The sequence below is a fragment of the Rutilus rutilus genome (genome assembly GCF_951802725.1).
Source record: "Rutilus rutilus genome assembly, chromosome: 19".
Lineage (NCBI taxonomy): Eukaryota > Metazoa > Chordata > Actinopteri > Cypriniformes > Leuciscidae > Rutilus > Rutilus rutilus.
Genome location: NC_140232.1, coordinates 15,656,136 through 15,677,163, shown reverse-complemented (window position 1 = coordinate 15,677,163; position 21,028 = coordinate 15,656,136). Strand labels below are relative to the sequence as shown.

The window sequence follows — 21,028 nt, the reverse complement described above, 5'->3', positions numbered from 1 at the left end:
AAGCGGTTTCATAACGATACATGACAACTGATCTCTGTGGGTCTGTGGCAGGGAGAACGCAGATTTGAATGTTCGCTGTTATAGTACTTATATAGTACTTTTTATAGTACTAATTAAAAAATCGTTGTAAAAATAGAGTGGATGTTTGAATTGAGATCACAATCTTTCAACGATAAATTGTGCACATACTTTTTTTTTTGTAGATAATTTCCCCATTCATTTGACTAACATAACCAGTCAGACACGTTTTAAAGGCTAAGCAAAATTAATGCTGGGTTGTCAGGTTGCCTTCATTAAAACCAAAATTACACTAAATGTGATTCTCACAATGTAAATCAAAACAATGGCATGGATTAGGGCTGCACGATATTGGAAAAAAAAATACATTGCGATATTTCTTTCCCAACGATATATATCGCGATATTGCGAGCCATCAATCCAGGCTAAAGTCAATAATTACTATTCCATGTTATTAATAATTTCACTAATAAGCAAGCTTCATTACAAGTAACAAAAAGGCCACTTAATATTTTATTCCAGAAACATATTTCTCTCAGAATTCTGTGAACGTTCTACACAGGACCTAACGTTCTTCAGGTTCTAGGACCCGAAAAATTATGTTTTCTGTGCTGATTCAGTGACGCGTTCATGTAAACGGCACCTAGAACCAGCAAAAGTAATGATTAATAATATGTAAAATATTACAATGAGACATTTTAATTGTTTATTAATAAACAAGTGTTTTCTGTAAAGATGAAGTTGACAATACTGACTCGCGATCTTCGCAGCAGTGATCGGGAGAAATGCGCTTTTCATACAGATTTTTTTTTTTTTTTTTTTTTAATGGTTCTGTTTAAAAGTAGAGATTTATGTAGATAATAGTTATATTTCTATTTTATTATTATTATTATTATTATTATTATTATTATTATTATTATTAGGTGTGTGAGGCGAGTAGGCTACCTTTTATGCTGAGTTTTGGTTCATGGATGATAGCTTAATCTCCAGTTCAGACGCTGGCTGCTATATTTAATTTTTAGGCTATTTATTAAATCCAGGAAATTGGATAATGAAATACTGATTAAAATTAAGATACAATTAATACAAAACGAAATTCGTTTTAAAGAAAGGCTTTGTGCTCTGTGAAAGTTTTAAAGCAGTCTTTTAGTGCCGCTTTCATAACGGTCGCGTCCGTAATGTCACGTAACATTGTTTTTTCCTCATAAATGCGAACACGAAAAATAAACGACTTTTTAAAAAAAGACAACCATCCACAACTTTATAACACTCCAGCAAAGTAGCCTACCTCTTTTTGGTCAACATCCTCCTTTTTGTAGACGAAATAGGCTAGTCCCAAATAGCTGATTTTGACTTTTTTCCTCTTCCTCTTCGTCGCGCATTTATAGGATTGCCAGTGAGTGAATGTTGGCTGTGAGCGGTGAGCGCGACACAGCGAACCAATCACTGTGCAGGCACGCGGGACGCGTATGTCATCACCCCAGCAAAAAGCCATACAACAAACTCGTGTTTACTGTGTGCTACCCTGGTGCTACCGTTCTCTTACACTATGCGTGCTACTAACGTTACCCTTCACATCGCATGTTCCGGCGATGTGACTATCGCTCATTCGCACATCGCGATGTCGATGTTAAAACAGAATATCGTTCAGCCCTACTGTCCAATATATGAAAAAGATACCCTCAGAACAATCTTTCATTTACAATATGCTGAAATGTGATTTTTAGATATTGCATTAAAGGACAAGTTCGGTATTTTACACTGAAGCCCTGTTTTCAGATCGTTTCTGATGAAATAGAACGGTTAAGATTAAAATTTGGACACATGCTGCTGGCCCGAGAATTTTCGGTTTCTGTGGTAGCACCCCCCCACCTCCACAATGGTTGCATAGGTGCACTGGAACAATCCTTCCTAAAACGCATTAAACTTTCGTTTACAAAGACGTGAAACTCACAGAGTGGTCAGGGGTGTTCACTGATATACTGCAAAAGATGCTTTCCAACTGGTGTTTTACCATTCGTTGTAAAACTGTGGACCTATTTTTCCAAACGCCTCACACCCGTACATTCTTCCGTTGAGAGCTTCCGCGACTGCATAAGACTACAGAAAGAATACAAACAACCCCATTTCCGTTTCCGGCGGCGGAGTAATACCGTACCTCACAGCACATCCAATACAAGTTGGTGGAGTTGGACAAAAACTACGATAAAACCTGTTGGAAAGCATCTTTTGCAGCGATTTTTGTGTGAGCATATCAGTGAACACCCCTGACCACTCGGTGAGTTTCACGTCTTTGTAAACGAAAGTTTAATGCGTTTTAGGAAGGATTGTTCCAGTGCACCTATGCAACCATTGTGGAGGTGGGGGGGTGCTACCACAGAAACCGAAAATTCTCGGGCCAGCAGCATGTGTCCAAATTTCAATCTTAACCGTTCTATTTCATCAGAAACGATCTGAAAAAAGGGCTTTAAGTGTAAAATACCGAACTTGTCCTTCACTAAGCAAACTGATACTAAGAAAGTTGATACTTAGATATCTGTGACAGTCCACTGATTTTTATTTGGAAAGCAGGTGTCCGAGTGCAAATCCAAGTGCAACTGGGGACAGTAAAGAAATAAGTACCTAGTTCACACATCACTCCCACCAATCTGGTCGGCCGGAAGCATCTGTGTAGGAGTTAAACTGGGAGAAGGGAAGGATAGAGGGAAGATGGAAAAGAGGAAGATAGAAGAAAAAAAGAGGTAGGGACATGGAAAAGGAACGAGGGTTGACAAAAAGAAAGATAGAGGAGACAGGTGTTAATCAGCAGCCAAAATGCAAATCACAAGCCATTTTTCTATCATTCTATTTCAAATCATCATTCAATCTAAGCGGTTTAATAACCATTGATATTCTGAATGTGCTAGCATATAAGCAAATCTGTGCCTTATACTTCACAAACTTAAACAAATGTGTTAAACAACCAAGTTCCAGCAAAATCTTTGGCATGCAGTTGATTGCCACAGACAATAATTTGGACTCTTCCCTTAGTTTGTACAAACAAACAACTGTTCACAGTAACGCAACTTTCCTTTCCTTTAACTTTCAAACCAAGCAGCTTTTTGTCGGTCAACGCACACGGTGACCCTTGTGAACCCACGGCAAAATGTGCTTGGGGAATTTTTTCGCCTTCACGAGACATTCCCAGTTTCCTACTGAAATGACACAAAAATTTGCTGAGTAACAGTATATGTGACCACCCTTTAAGATTCTATACCAAATGGTCCCCCTTTGTTCTGTTCCTCCTTGTGTGAATTTACTCTTTGCTGACTGGACTGCTGGGTAAAAAGTGTGCTCTCTGCAAAACTGCATTCAGTAGCTGTAAAGTGGAAGCTTGTGAGCACCCTACTGAAACAGAAAATGACTAATTAAACGATAAACCTAAATAGGATCTTTTCTGAATGTTGGTGGCACAAAGTGATTTGGCAGGCAAAAGTTTTTGATTGATTATTTTGATTAAATTAATAGATCTGGACAATAAAATGAGTGTTACATTACCAATAAATTAACAAACAAAGAATCAGATTCCCGGAATGAGCATGTACGAGTTCAGAACGCGCTGATGTAAGATGTTTGGTTTGGGCCAATCATAAAGCTCTCTCTGGCCATTTACTGCAAGCTCCACTGCTTTTAATTGTTTTTCTATGTAAAACTGGCCTAGATGGATGTCTGACCATTGCGTCGCGTCTAGAGTTCGAGACCCTTTTCTATTCATCAGTGCTGTGGCTCTGCAGTTACTATTGCAGTACTATGGTAACTATTATGACAGATAGTGGAACTAAAGTGCTCCTCATATAGGCAGATAAAGAAAATGGCTCAAGCCCAAAGTATACTTTGGTTTTAACGGGTACACAAGGGTCCACGTACAATTGGTGTGATGCCAATTTCGTCACCCGAAATGCATGTACTGCACGCTTGCCGCCCGATACAAAGTACAAAGTATGCGCAGATGTGCAATCAATTTGTTTTGCACTAATCAGTTGTTCCTCAATGTGGCAACACTGGCCCAGGTCGTTGTTTCACAATAGAAAATTAAACTAAAGAGATGGATCAACAACAACAAAATCTCAGAGACCGCAACAACAACAGACGGCCACATCGACAAGAGCTTGTGAGAGGGAATTATAGCCGCAACTTTAGTTTAAAAGAATACAAAAGACATTTTTATTGGTCATAACTTCGAGAGATAAATAGCACAGACACTGGACAAAGATGAATCTTTATAGAGCGCATGTGTCGACCACCCGCTATACTAGTTTGAAAGGCTATGAATTCGACTGCATATGCAAAAAAAAAGTATATTTGAGCTTCAGTGTTTAAATGTAATTTTCGATGAATGCCATCACAGAGTTTACCTGTATTTTGGTACAGATTTTTGAATGGCATCTTACCGGTAAAAAGATGCACATTTGTGTATTTACCTGGAAAATCTGGCAATTTTACGGTAATTTAACAGAGTTAATGTGTGAAAGGGCTCATGCGTACAAGTACGTATGTGTGTGTCTGCCTGAAAGGCACGTAGACAAACAGAGTGAGCTGTCAGTTTATATCAACATTCAGCATTACTGCTGTTAGTCATGACCCATCAGGTATGTCCTAGAAATGTGATCATCAGCGGACAGTCCAAAACACAGCAGGACGGATTCATCCACAGATACTGCAGTCACACACGGTTTGAGCGGATTTAAGGCTTGTTCACATCAAGAACGATAACTATTGGTAACTATAACAATAACTATATAAGAGTACACACTAACTCACAATAATGCTCTTTTTATAATAAGCTTTCTGCAATTATGTTGTCTGTCGCTTTAAATGTTCAAGCTCTTTAAAGCAGGTTGGATTTTGATTGGCTGTCAATGTTTTTATTGTTCATCAGCTGAAAAAAAATGTGATTTAAATGACATTGTTCCTCTGTGCCAGTATCACTGAAGTTGTGGTGTGGACTTCTTTTACATTAAGTTTTTAAAACGTAATCTTCTATTGCTACCAATGGACTAAAACTACCTTTTTGCCACACCTGTCAATGGCCGGTGACTTAAGAAAATTTACCAGCCATATATATATATTTTTTTTTTTATCAACCATGAAACTGATTATTCCTTATTGAAGTTGCAAAAATTATTCGGTCAAGAGCAATGAGTGATTGTTCTGTCTTTTGTTGTTTGATTAAAATTAAAAACACAGACAACTGCAGAAATATTACTGCTGCCACTCTATACTGTAATACTGGATCCAATATACTGTTAAACATTCAGTTAAGAGTAAGACATAACTGACTATGTTTACAAGGATACTTGTCAAATTGCCATGTCTTGGCATAATACTGTTCAAGCACAAGAAGAGGCGAAATAGAGTTCAATTCCGTATTTGTGTGCTGTCTGAGTCGCGGATTTATGGGTGCATGCTTTGGATGTTTGCGCACAAAAAAGCGAATAAATTAAATTCTAGTTATATTTAAACTGGCCATGCTTAAACTTTCGTAGTGATGCAACACTGCCCCGTCAACTATGCAAAAATGTAACCGCCCAACTGGGGATTAACACAGTTTCATATACGCGCCAACACAGATTTTTACTCACAGATTTTAGATTTTATTTGGCACATGGCGAGGGTTCATTTTAAGCCCTGTTGCTACCGTTATAGTTGTTGTTCTTGGTGTGAATGGGCCTTAAGTCCTGATTTCAAACAGAACCAGATCGATTTTATTATATGGCTGGCAGATAAACCACAAGTCTAACATCACAAACAAGGTCGAAGCATCCACACAAATCTGGAGAGAGAGTCTGAGGTGGAAAAATTTGGAGCCATAAAAATATTTGGCTAACTGAGGTGAGGTATTTATAATATAATATCAATGTTGGACTTCAAAATAGAAACCTTAAACCTGGACAAAACCTTAAACCTGGACAAAACCATCTCACTGGGAAACAATTATTCCTGGAGCAAGACTAATCCAATAAACTCATAACAGCTTTAAGACATCAGAGGAAGAGAATAAAGGAAGAACTTGGTGATTTAAAGTCGGCACTAGTTTCTACAGACTTTTTGTTGAATGAAAATAATAAAATCCAGACATCTAGGCTAATGTTTTGTAATAATCCCACAACAAAATGTCTGTTGCCACACTGGTGACTAACGTTTGAAGCACATTTAAATTTGGTCAGCCTTAATGATCTTATTACCTCATAATTACAGCTTACTGATGTTTAACAGTTAAACCTAGACAACCAGCCTCTTCTGCAGCACATTTATAGACAAAACACACGCTGAGCTCATTTCAACTGCAGCCTTAATGACGAAACGTATGTTAGTCAGACGTTCGGTTGTGGAGGACATTGATAGAGATTGTCAGAATATGACAGTTCATTGCATACAGCATAATGTGACCATTGAAAGTTTCTCTTTGTCCCATGGGAATTAATTAAGATGTGTCAAAGCCAGTCCCAAAGCTAAACAAATTGATCCTAAAAAGGCATTTAGCTAAAGTTATACCACTGTATAAATGGTTATCTATTATATAAAACATTTCAACTTGACATAAGATAGAAAATCTAAAATACATTCGGGTGAAACATTCTGAGATATTCCATGTAAACATGTTTCTGATATATCCAGTATACTGTTAAACATTCAGTTAAGGCATAACTGACTATATTTACAAGCATTGTGTAAGTCTTGAGTGACCCGGTCGGCACCTAGTGAAGATGACTTGGCCACTTCTTGATTTTAAGTTATGCAAGACATACAACTTCTTTTTATACAGAGGTTTATTTCATACAGTTTATTATTTTTATTTTCATCCCATTTCTTCTGCCACTTGGTAGTGATGTATAAGTTAATTAATGGTCTGAAATCCAAAGGTGGTATTTGATAGTCAGATATTTCTAGGTCAAGCGCATCCCTGGCAGCCATGTCCGCCCTCTCATTACCAGTCAGGCCAATGTGACTTGGAACCCAGCAAAAGATAATATTAAAGTTTATGGGGAGGGTCAGTCTTTACAGATTCGGATATGGATATGCAATTAAAAAGTTCCATTCTTGACCCTTCTCAATATTTTCTAGAACCAGGAGTAATGCTCGAGGCTCAGCTGTGAAGATAGAGCCTTGGTCTGGAATTCAAATGCCATACTAGCCTTGATGTAAGATAGGACCTGTCTCTTAAATGTCTTCACCTCACATATTAGAAAGACGTTTGAAAGACAAGTCCTCTCTTACATCAAGGCTAGTATGTCAACTCACATGGAACCTCTACAGTTTGCATATCAGCCCAACAAGGTTGTAAATGATGCCCTCATTTGCATGTTACAGAGGATCCATGTACACCTGGGCACTCCTGATGCATCTGTGAGGTCCACATTCTTTGACTTCTCAAGCACCTTCAATATGACCCAGCCTCGACTGCTGTGCGAGAAGATGAGGAGAATACAGTTGGATTCATCATTGGCCCTGTTGTGTATGAACTATCTATCCTGCAGACTACAGTGTGTGTGTCTGTAGAATAGTGTCTCCAATACTATCCTGAGTAATACGGGGGCGCCACAAGGAACAGTTGGAGTGACCACAACCACAACCATCTCCACCTTAACCAAAGAGATGGTAGTGGATTTTAAGAGGGACTGAGAACAAAATCAATTGCGATCACCATCCGGGGCATCGAGGTGGAGATGGTATCCAGCCACAAATACCTTGGTGTGCAGCTCGACAACAAGCTGGACTGGAAGAGCCACATGGAGATGGTGTACGAGAAGGGTCAAAGCAGACTTTATTTTTTAAGGAGGCTGAGGTCATTCAACATCTGCCATGCCCTATTGTGCAGCATCTACCAGACAGCGGTGGCCAGTTCTCTGTTCTTTGCTGTGGCGTGCTGGAGAGAGGGTGCCCACTCAGGAGATATAAACAGAGTCAACAAACTTAAGAAGGCTACCTCTGTTGTAGGGACTGAATTACTCTCTAAGTTGTGATTGATAATGAAAAATCCTTCACATCCACTCCAAGCCCTGGGGTTGATTAACAACAGCACCTTCAGTTACAGACTGATTGCGCCAAAGTGCAAGTCTGAGCGCAGCAATACTTCCCTGTGGAACTCCTAGTTCATGTGATAGAGTGGTTCCTATTTGAACACAGACATTTTTATTAGAAAGGAAGTTAGAGATAAAAATGGATAGGTTGCCTCTCAAACCGATTTCATGTAGATCTTTGAGAATACCATATCTACAGGTGCTATCATAGGCCTTCTGTAGATCCAAAGAATACAGCTACAGCATGTTCTTTTTAAGCTGTCCCGAACAAATGATTCCAGTCTGATGAGATGATCTAAGGTGTCTCGTCTAAAACCACACTGATAATCACTGATCTTGTGCTCTGACTCCTGTGTCCACACCATACACCCATTTACCATTCTTTCCATAGTTTTGCAGACACAACTGGTCAGAGCTATTGGACGATAGATATTTGTATCACAGTGGTTTTTATTTTATTTTATTTGACATGGACATTACAATTATGCATTTTGCTTGCTAATTTTCAAAACCTGTCCACGGTAGGCTTTTAGAAAGAAAAGAAAATACAATAACAATACTGATAGCAAAAGTAATAATAACAATACTAACAAAAAAGGATAAAGAAATTATACCATATGATAACAGATGCAAAAGCATCATAATCAGAAAATATCTCAGTAGTAGGTTATTCATATGACTGCGAGCACTGTTGTTTTGTTTTTAGCCAATGTTTAAGTCCTCTGTTAAAAGCATTGCCATTGGCCTCTAGTTTTAAATTAGTAGGAAAAGCATTCCAGAGTTTTGGCCCCTTGCAGAGAAAGCAGACTGACCAAAAGAGGTCTTGTACTTTGGGACAAGACAGTTACCTCTGATAGTGGCTGGTGTGTTCGCCCTATGAGAACTTTGATGCCTACTGACTAATTTAGAAAACAGTGGTGAAACATGATTATTTAGACATTTAAAAACCAGTTTGAGATAATTAAAATCTATACAACTATTAAAGCCAAGAAACTTATGCTTTCTTAAAGGTGCATTGCGCGAGAGTCTGAGTTTTCGCAGAACTACGCCCCCTCTGGCGGCAAGCGAAACTGCAACCAGAGGTGTGCACGCTCACGGACCACACGCACACGCACGCTTGCACGAGCTCGAGCTGGTCATAACCCAAGGAGCATCAGCCGCACAAATCTTTTGTTTACAATCATAATGTCTTCAGAGGTAATAAAGTTTTAAATCTGCAAGTAATTTAAAATATGTGAAAGGAAAGGCAATTGAGTAAATAACACACTTATGTGTGAGGGAAAAAATGGGGGTAGTAGAAAACTTCGTTTTTTATTCCCATCTATCTCCATGTTGAACTGTGTTATGTGTTTACTGTATCCACTTATGACTATTATTATGGAAACACGTTCATGAACAATATAAGTTATAACTTTGTAAAAACTCAAAATTGTAATCATGATACCATACCATACACAGTCGGTCAACAAAGTACACCCAAATGTCTCAAGGTAATAAACAATCAAGTGGCACTATGACGTTACCATAAAAGCCAAACAGGTTAATCCGCCGAAGATTTGCGGGGGTTTAGCCTGTTTTATTGATCAGCTAAGTAGCATATTCCAATAGCAATACATCGTAATTAAGCAGTAATTTGCTCAAAATTTGTGTCTAAGTATCTAACTTATATATCAGCATTTTATATCACAATCATTCTGAACCTGATCACTGACAATGGTAAGTTAGTAAAACCTATTCCGATTGTACATTTATCTAGCTTACGCTAAAGCATTACACATTTTATGGATCGTCATTTATTGTCATTATTGGCCGTATCAGACATTAGAGAATGGGATATATCTTACCTTTTTATCAAGAAAAAAGCCAACTGAGGATCCCGTTTGAGCCCTAGAGCAGACCGGAGATCTCTCCATTTGTTGAAAGCCTTCCCTATGTTTACTCTCGTCTTACCCCGACGCCTGTCTGACTCCAATTTGGACCTTTTGGTTGCACTAGACAAAAGTTCTCTTTTTTTTTTATCTTACGTGGAGTTTGCGTTGGTGTTTGAAATGAACTACAAGCCGGTCTCTTAGAATCCATTTTCTACGGAGAATGGCGGCGTCGGCGCATACACAAACCTGCCAGACATATGAGCGTGCCGTGAACGCGCATGACGTCACGCCCAGTCTCAGATTCCGACCCGAATCCCTCTTATTTATTTTACTGTACAGGATTATAGAGGCAATCGCAGTGATCAGAGAAGGGCTCAGTCAGCCCATCAGGCAATTGTTTAAGCATGTATGGGTTAGAAAACGGGTATTTTTAACATGAAAAGTTGCGAAAAAAAAAAAATATATATATAATAATAATAATTCACAATGATGCCATGTCATAGGTTTCCGGTCCATCATTTTTATTGCCCGTTTGTAAATTAAGAAAATAGGTTTTAATTTAGTTGGAGAGGCTTGTGACCATGATGTGACACAATATGATAGATGTGAAAATATCGGTACTCCCATGTTGTTGGCATGCAGAGGTGACTTCACCCCATTGACCCTGACCCATCGCTGTCTCCCGCCCAAATAAGACCTAAACCACTGCAAAGCTTCTGATGACATTTTAAACGTATTTAATTTATGTAACAAGATACTGTGATTAACAGTGTCAAAGGCCTTTTTTAGGTCCAGAAACACTTTTGTCTAGCAAATAACAGTTAACTGTTTCTGTGGAATATTTGTCTCTAAATCCAAACTGGTTAGACTCTAAATGTCTTATTGCTCTGCGACAATCTTTTCCAGAACAGTAATTGGCTCCAACAGACAGCTTTCATAATCTCTTAATTAATGCAGCATGAATGTTGTGAATGTCCTTAGACATGGAGTTACTCATGTTTATAATCACATTTTAAACTTTATTACAAGATACCTCTTTAATACAGAAGGAGCCTATGTGAGCATTGTCAAGATCTTCAGGAGATGACTCGATACAACATTTAAAATGACTTGCTAATTCTTGTACGGACTTGATTAAACAAAACTATTAAAAACATTTGCAATAGCTATGCATTTGCAATTACTATGAATCAGATTATTACAAACTTTAAAACCATTTATTTTTAAGTGTTTTTGTCTACTTGAATTGGTTAGTCTATTCATATGTTGGGAATTCCTGTTATTAAAATTGGTGGTTTTTCTGTTTTATTATGGTGAAGTAGACGTTTTTTAGGTAACTTTCTCACAATCAGTGTCATGTTATGATCTGAAAGGCCAGTAATGAGATTATACATTTTTGTTACTCTCTCTGGCCTGTTAGTAAAAATCAGATCTATAAGAGTGTCACTCTTTCCAGGGATTCGAGTGGGTCTATCAATCAGCTGTTTGAATTTAAATTTCTCCATAGCTGATTTTAATTTTGATTTACCACTTTTCACCATCCAGTTAATATTAAAGTCCCCAAACATCATACATTCACAACGGTTTCTTCAGTTCATTGTAGAAATTTAAATTGTGACATGGAGGATTATAAAGCACAGCTATGTTAAATTTCATGTTTGGAGAAAGAATTACATTCAATCCCAAGCACTCCATGTTCACGTTCAATTCAAGTTCTAAACGTTTAAAATGCTCCCTAATATAAATTAAAACACCCCCTCCCCTTCCTTTGACCCTATCTCTCCTATAGCAAGTGTATTCTGGGATGTTAATTAAGTCAGTAGGAACATTATGATTCAACCAAGTCTCAGATATGCACAAAAAATCCAAATTAGAATCAATAAGTAAATTCTGTTCAGAATCCGACAGTTTATAGCTGGTATGCTACATGGATCAACATGAGGCACTGAACTCACCCCAGTGTCCATGCCAGTGGTCCCAGACTGATCAAACACTACTGCTGCTGTTGCGACTCCTGCTAGACACTCTGAGCCCGGAGTTTGTAACCTTAACCGCTGCTCGAGTCCATCTGTTCTGGTGCTGATGCGGTGGTGACGCGTTCATGTAACCAGATGGTGACGCTGCCAGTAACGCTACATAACAGCGGTCACAAAGTTTAAATATATGGGCTCACGCACAACTCTCTCATTTGTCATGAATTCAAACTTTTCCATGGCTGCGATGTAACATTTAATTGCTAACCTATTATTTCTTTTGAAAACAAAGCTTTGTGCTTCACTCGTGTCATAATATTAATGTAAAACAGCATTCACATACAAAAATTTTTGTACTACTCAGCCACCGCGGGGATGCGGTTGTCAAGTTTACCGGCACAGCCCTAGTTGAAGTTCTGCAAAATTTGCCTTAACATCACGACAGTTCCACTGAATAATACACTCCATTGTTAAACTTTGGTTTTCACTTGGTTCGGTTTGTGTTTGACTATAAGTTTGCGTGCTTTACGTTTTCTTTTTTGTTGAAGTTGAGGTTTTGCTGATTAATTTTGGGGTTTCTCTTGTTCACAGGTCAGATCTGTCTGGCACTCAGTCACTTGCTTGGTTGGTAAAACCACCGCAGCAAAGGGTTTCTCAAACTGAAAAATAGGAAGCTTTTCAACCTGTTTTCGAGCTTCTGCATAGGTCACTTTTTTCGCATTTCACTTTTTGAATTTCTTTTTCTTTTATCCATGAGGGACAGTTCTTTGATTAAGATGGATGGTCACCTGTGCAATTCCTGCATTTTGGTCATTTTGAACAGTTTCCCTCATGTCCTTCCTCTACACATGACAAATAGATTTGTTATTGCATCCAGCAGAACTATGACCAAACCTCTGACAGTTGAAGCATCTCAGAGATTGAATGAATATGCTGACAGTGACTTAATGTCCTAAACGGATCCATTCTGGTGGTTGGGGTTTGTTGAAAGTCAGGATACACACGTGCCAGTCTTTATTATTGGATCTCCTTTTCTGATTGAAATCCTCAGTCTTCACACTTGTGACACCTTCTTGTGTTAATTCTGTGGTTATTTCAGATCCATCCATATCCTGAAGTTCTCTTGTTCAAATTATTCCTCTACTGCTGTTCAGATATGGGTGGGTGGTGGCGGCTTTCACTGTCTGGAACACCAGCCAGTGTATTTGCTCTCAACAAATTGTCAGCATGGACTTTTGAGCATTCTATCAAAATATGACCTGATCTCAACTTTTTTTTTTACATCCTTAACCATTCCTGAGATTCCCTTTTGAACTGCAAATAGGTATTACTTTGTACCATGTCAGTTGAAAAAGATTCTGAGAGGATAAACCTCTGCCAATTTAAAAAATTTTAATCAGTACACATCCAGCATTTATGTCATCATCTGTATTCTGTTCCAATATTCACCTTTTTGAGGTTTGTTTTCCACCCAACCAGGGGATGCAGTGCCGCGGAACTCCAGAAGATATGCATCAGGGATACAAGGATGATATACTCTTGCAAGAAGAACTAATGTTTAAATTGCTTGATTGACCTTTTGCCACCGCCTTCAGTGAACGTCATGACTGGCCGCTTGGTTGGATCGGGCCCTTCCAACCGCCCGTCTATATGAAGTTGGAACCAAAGCATTGTGTTGGACCTGGAAAAGCACGAGCTAATCACATTCCTCAAATGCCAGGACTTCTTCCTCCACAGACACGAATCGCAACTCACGACCAACAAGTTGCCTCATTTGTCGCCTTTTATGAACAGCAAGGTGGTGGTAGGGATCTATTCCACCCCGGGGCCAATTTGGTTTTGCCAACTCCATTTTAAGTGTGACTTTTTTTAAGTTTTTTTTTTTTTTCATGACATAATGTCACCCATCCAAAGTTCATGGAACTGAAACTAGACCGAGATAATCAGTCTAAAACCATGGAATTCCTCCATTTTAAGTGTGACTTTGTATGTTTTTTTGTTTTTTCATGACATAATGTCACCCATCTAAAGTTCATGGAACTGAAACTAGACCGAGATAATCAGTCCAAAGAGACATAATTGAACTCACTAGTTCTCTGTCAGTAGCTTTAGAGGAACTTGTCACTCGTGACAAATAAAACTCATCAGATTCCACAAGCATACAACCCCAAACTCAGCATTTATACACTCACAAACTTCCACTTAAAGCCTTGGCAAGATCATGCACAATATCCTGACCCACCTTCCAGGAGTCAATGGTTTTAATAATAGGGTCTAAGAACCCCCCAGCTGTCCACAAGAGGGTGCTAGGGGGTCCACACATAAAAAAATTATAAAAAATTAACAGTAAGAAATAAGACATGAAATAAGACAATAAGACATGCCTATAAATAGTGAGTAAACTGATGGCCTCTTTCTAAGGTTTATTTTTTCCGTCACTACTGTTGTCCTTCATTCGCTGACTGTCTGGCACTATTTTTTGCTTCGATATTATTAACCATTTTTAATATTTAATGCGAGAAATGCTAGAGAAATAAATCTGACTTCAACTGAAAATATTCCTGTAATATTCTTATATTGCACACACAAAAATACTTTATATTAAACAAATTATAATAGTATCTTTACTTAATATTATTAAATATTCTCCATATAACATTTAACTACTTCTAACTTTAATAGGTTTAATCATTTAAAGTTTAATAAGTTTTAGCTTTAGTGTATTTTTGTATATTGTTCTTAAGTCAAAAATTATTATTCAATAAAATAAAAAAAAACGATTTACTTTTGGAAATAATGTGTCGTCAATATTCACATTTACTATTTTCAGTGTTGTTACTGTTAACTAAAATAAATCAATAAAATCCCTATCTTTAAATAAAAATAAAATAATAATTTTAAATATTATCAATATCATAAGTTTTTTAAGAAAATTAGAAACGTTGCCTGGGCAATTAACTGAAATAAATATGCTTAAGTTGAAATACTACTAGGGTGACCATATGTCCTCTTTTTGGACCTAAAAAATAAAATACAAATAAAAAAAATATTCTAATCGCCCAAAATGTTCGGGATTCGGCTTTTGCTTTCTACAGTCACCGTTTTTACATTGCTTTAGGTCCCGCCTTCTAGCACGCCACCATTGGTCGGTCGGTCATGTACGTAACGCAAACATCGGTCAAACTGTGCTTGCTTGTCAACAGTGGCAAAAAAAACAAAAAAAACAAATGTAAATTCACAGATGATTTACAGAGAAAATTGACATTAAATATAGAAGTCAACATTTGAAGTGGACCAAAAATGTTCATCAAAGTTGTCCTAAGACAAGAACGGGTATTGTAATTTATGTATAACTTTGATGAAAGGTTTTGATCCACTTCAAATGTTGACTACTGACTGCCCGAGTCGTCATTCTGATTTTCACTGGTTTCTCCCAAAGTGGCTGACCTTTCCACACCCATGAAAACACATTCCTCCATACCAGTTAACTCGCACAAATATGCAGTTTAATTAGCCCTCTCAGTGGTGAAGTGAGTTTAGTGACAATACCGGAGCACTGCAGGGAAGCCTGACATCACTGGACCGCTGCCCTGCCCCACTGAGCGGAGATTTAAACATCAGCGCACCTCTGCAGGGGCGAACGACTTTCAGTGCAGTTAATATCAAAGAATGACACATTCCTTTCGAAATTAATATATCAATAGGGCATCTTGGATGCACATCAATTAAACACAAAAGGACCCCCAGAGAAAGGGAGGGGGCATTTAAATTAACAGGGGTATCTGAAGGGCTTCTGTCAGCAGAACAGGGTGGGACTGAATCTGGTCTGCGCCAGATAGCATGCCAACAACATTTACTGCAGCACAGCGAGGGAGATTTATAGAGCTGTTTATCAACTACAAGATCTCAGGAGATGCTGTTCAGTAAGAACAGGTGAATTATGGTGAACGTCTAAATGCAGTGCTTTAAGTCTGAGCTAATATGTTTAACTATGTGAGGAGATCCAAAAAAATTATAATAATAATAATAATAATATAAAATTTAAAAAAAGAACAGGTATACTGTTCAGGTAAAAATGAACTCTTTACCAAACTATAATGATCTCAACTCAAATAGACTGAATCTCAGATCAATCTGACACAGAGACACTAACAAAAACCACTGTCTGCACATTTTGTGAAAAAAGGTCACCGTCAAGGACGTCATGGTTTTAGAAACCATGCAGTCAAGAACATCATGTGACCCTGATTTTCTGCTTTGGGTGGAATTTTGGGGGGGATTATGGGGGGTGCTGGAAATAAATACATAATACTCAATAAAAATAAACATGAATAAGACTTATTCGTGTTTCTTTTTTATTTATTTTTATCGATTGCAAAAATGAACTAGATTAATCACAAATTGTTTTCTGATTAATCACAACTTACGTTTTTAATATATTTTATAATGTAACAATTTCACAGTTAATCTCCAAATGAATGTAGAAACAACATAAAGACAGTATATTTTAAATATTTGTCTAACAGGTAGGAAATATACAGAAATTGAATAAAGTTATCAAACATTTTGTACTGCATACATTTTCAATTATATAGAGATTAATCCTTATTAAAGTTACAAAAGTTATTTAGTCAAGAGCAGCGAGTGTTTTTCTCTGTTACGTTTGTTCTTTGATTAACGTTACTGACAGAAAGCTTTATTGGCTGCTGTCACTTTAAAACCAGCCGCTGCCGACGGAGACGCGGATCTCACATGCGTCTCATTCTCTCACAACTCAACAACGCAACAATGTGCAGCTTAAATCTGTCATATAGCCTAGGCTAGGCTACACAAAATTATAATGAAAAAGAACATCATTATAATTGTGTGCTTGAGATACGGATTTTAATGGTGAGACTTGTTTTTGTAATCAGGCTCACAGAAATTACATAAAATTTGATTTAGATTTATCGGCCAATATATCGGTTATCGGATTTCAAATAAATATTACAGGTTATCGGTATCGGGCAAAATCGATATTTCATATCGGTGCATCCCTAATGATAAATAATCACCAGTGATAAATTCTCAGAAGATGAACCAGATCATTGATCAAAACCAGATCATTGTTCAGATTAAAATCCATACATTTAATGGCACAATGTTTTTCACACAAGCAATAAACGAGGTAAAACCAGTGACTTATCTAAACAATCTCAGAGCTAATAAAGACTGATGCCAATAAATTAAATGAGTAAATGTAAAGTGATCCTTCTTTCATAAGAAACCCGACACCTTGCTCTTATGCAAGGTGTGAAACCCTCACAATTTACATTACGGCAAACCAACAGGATCTCAATTATGCTAGTCCTATACGGTGGTTTACTGAAAGAATCTCAATCAAATTCAATTCATAGGTTTTTACAAAATTAAACAATTCCATTATTTAGGAATAATTAACCAAAAATTTAAATTCAGTCATCATTTCATCATGTCATCATGACTTGCGTTCTTCTGAGGAACATAAAAGAAGATATTTTAAACAATGTCTCTTCGAAAAAGAGAAGAGAGAATCAGAAGTCATGTGAAAAAGACTGAAATAGCGTGATCGAGAGTGTGTGAGTGATGGCATATTTTTCGCTTCAAGAAACGAAATCTCATTTTGTGAGTGATCAGATGACTGGGAAAAAGAAAGAACAATCAAAAAGAGGAAGAAAGACCTTAATACCATCTTGTTTTTCAGTGGTGTGTTACATAACGTTTTGTGACCGTCAGCCCGCTGGTGTGTTAACATGCTCTCTCAGCTTCACTGTTTAATTACATGCTTCTTCTGCCTTTCCTTAGTTAAGCTGTCTGTAAAATCAATACAGTTAATTGGCAATTTATTAAAACAATCCACTTCTGGGTATGTTTGGATTGACAAGTGAGCAATGACTTCTGCTGACAAATGCTGATTCTAATTCTAAGATAAAAAAAATAAAAATTACGACTATACAACTATGAGGATCCATCGCCTTTAACTTTAACAATTTTAAGGCAAGTCAAAGCCAAGCACAACAGATTTGTTTAAGCAAAGCATTCCACTAAAAACAGTCTTCTGCTGCTCGACAGCTTGTGCTATAAAACACAGCGGAGTTCTTCTGAGCTACATTGGTTTATCTAAACTGTTTATGCAGCCCTGGATGTCTTTCTGTTGACATACTTTTAAAGGTTATCGGTTTAAAAAGAGTATAGAATCAATTACGCTCTCAGAAACATTCAGCGGAGTAAAGCATTTAGTTACTGTACTAAAGTATCTTTTTACTTTGTAGTTTTACTGTAGCATTGTTTTTCAGATACACGAGTATGTGAACTTGGCATGTGTCCTAAATATCTGCAAACATGGTATTTTTATGCTTTAGTGCAGTCAAAAAATGGCATACAGCTTAAACATTATTTTATTTATCCGCTATACTGTAGAGAGCTTTTTGAAGGATTTTTTTTTTCTTCCTCAGAATTAATTTTATTTCTTACAATTCTGAGAAGAAAACAAAAGTCACAATTGTGAGGTATAAACTCGCAATAATTGCGACTTTCTCATTACTTTTTTCTTGCATATTGCGAGTGTATATCTCACAATTCAGACTTTTTTCCCCTCGCAATTGCGAGTTTATATCTCACAATTCCGAGAAGAAAAAAATATGAGAATCACGATATATAAACTCGCAATTCTGGCTTTTTTTCCCCTCGCAAATGAAAGTTTATAAATAGCAATTCTGACTTTTTTCTCTGAACTGTGAGCTATAAACATGCAAATGTGAGGAAAAAAAACAATGGTGAGATAAAAAGTCGCAATTACCTTTAAAAAAAAATTTATAAAATGTATTCCATGGTGGAAAATAGATTCCATATGGAGATGTCACTGACTTTATACCATCTCATGGATGGATGGATAATTTAGGAATCATTTACAAAAACACCCAAAGCACTGTGAATGACTCAAAAGAAAATATAAAAGAACATAAAATCCATATTTTACAATGAACCACAGAAAGACGGAGAGCATAGGTTGGCTATAGATGACCTCCATCCTCTATGCATAACTGGAAGATTCATGAGGGCATGATTTGCCATTCATACTTCAGCGTTCCCACACGATGAAAAAAATATATATATATGGCATTTCCAGTCATTCATGATTTCTGGGTAAAATTAATTTCATAGAGATTTCTGAGGAAGATCGGAGAGCAAGCTTTTACATTACTCTATGATTTGTCTTAGTGTACAAATGTTTCCAATAAGACCCTCAACACACAAACTGATGTTATCACGATGGCTTGAGGAAAGTTTGACTCTACAAAGCTCAACATCTTGCTGATTAAATTTTTTTGTGCCAAATATTATAAACAAATGCACTACCACTCAAAAGTCTGGGGTAATGATTAATACTTTTAGTCGGCAAAGATGCATTAAATGTATTACAACTCACAGTAAAGAAAGACATTAATAATGTTAGAAGTCATCACAATTTCCTAATATTTCCAGATTTTCCAAGATCGTAAAACATTTATACAAACACCACTGACTTTTTTTTCTTACTAATTTGCCATTCGGCGATTTATGTCGCACCAGTGTCTTACAGGGACAATAAACTAGTGAAGTATATTGGTCAAGGGCACAACTGAGAGGTTAAAGTCAGTCTAGACACTTTAAGTTTAACAATTACCAAATCCATATTCAATGAGGCACAAACTATGTCCAGGTTGTATCACAATTTATGATGATGTAAGGCATGAACTTTATGACCCTGCTCTTCTTCACAATCTTTATATCACCTCTTCTATCAAACTATTACTAACCCTGACATACTTCTCAAAGATAATCAAATCAAGCATGCATCCCTTTATTTCATCAACTAAGACAAATCATGTCACCATACTGGAACTGGATACTTGACAGAAAAGCACATTTCTCACTGCTTTTGAAGGGAGAAATGATATACTTAATACTTTGTTGTGTTTGGCTTAATTAAACGTGACGTTTTAATGTCGTCTAGTATTATTGAATCTTAAGTGATCAACCATGTATGTGTGCGCAGGCTAGAAAACAGAGAGATTAACCCGCTCGCTGTCACTTCTAGTTATTATAAGATGAAAAAATACATCTCAAACCAGACCGGCTGAAAGCACGTGGTCCCTTAAAAAGAGCCAGTGACTCAACATCCATATGGCTCAGCTCAACAGACAGATCGATAGTGCTGAACGTTATCCATACCTCAAAATCAAGTCTTAGCCTATATACACACACACATAAACCAGAGAACAAGAAAAAATGTAAGTGTTCATATAACAACAGCGTCGTCTTTATTGTATACGCAGTCAAGCCGGTTAGAAGTCAGATTCTGCATAGCTGTATCGCATCGCTGGGACTGGAATAAGGTGGTGTTGATGGGATGCGACTAAGACATTTTCCGTTATGATAGACATGAAGAAAATATACATTTACATGTACACCACCTGCGTCACAAAATAAATTCAGTCGTTATTGCTCACCTTTCAGGGAAGAAAAAAACCGTCCTCCTCCTCTTTTGTAATTTCCCCTTGTGTTCAGTCGCGCTGCACTGGGTGTCCTACTTCAACACTACTGAGGGTCAATACAGAAACAGAGACTTTCTCTGAGCAAACATCTTCGACAGGAATGAGTCTTCTGACTACACGGGCTTACATGTGATGAGCAGGAGGCGAGTGGAACGGGATTTTTTCCCCTCTGTTATATAGCAACACACGGACGTACACACAGAAGCACTGTGGCATTTTTTCAACGCATGCTCAAAACAAACCCTGACGTCGCGACGCTCACAAGCCCCGCCTTCTGGTGACTCTCGGCCAATAGAATTGTTCAGAAGCGATGACGCATCACTACAGTCACCTCTTTTACAACGGTGTAGTTTAGTTTCCGCCCCTGTGATTCCATAAGTCCGCTGAATGCATCCTCCTTCACACGCCCCCTGCCTCACAGGACCAACATTTCCTCCAAGTGTGCTTTTAACAGTAAAGATGGCGCTTTCATTCTCTTTTTTCCCTTAGAAGTAGGCTATCGAACTGACATATTTACAACATACAATATGCAATTACACAAATAGATAAAA

General features: G+C 37.5%; 1 protein-coding gene across 2 annotated transcripts in view; it reads right to left on the bottom strand.

Annotated features, from left to right (window-relative positions):
- Window positions 1–20,702, bottom strand: part of slc23a2 (solute carrier family 23 member 2) — a 46,902-nt gene extending 26,200 nt beyond the window's left edge. Inside the window, exons 1-2 of one of the 2 annotated variants that reach the window (XM_084388475.1) lie at window positions 20,433–20,702; window positions 2,641–2,700 (exon numbers count right to left, since the gene is read on the bottom strand). In XM_084388475.1, the coding sequence (XP_084244601.1) occupies window positions 2,641–2,653 (13 nt within the window). In that variant the 5' untranslated portion in view covers window positions 2,654–2,700; window positions 20,433–20,702. The remainder of the gene's footprint in view (window positions 1–2,640; window positions 2,701–20,432) is intronic. The other variant, XM_084388476.1, reaches the window with a different exon arrangement.
- Window positions 20,703–21,028: the final 326 nt, after the last annotated feature.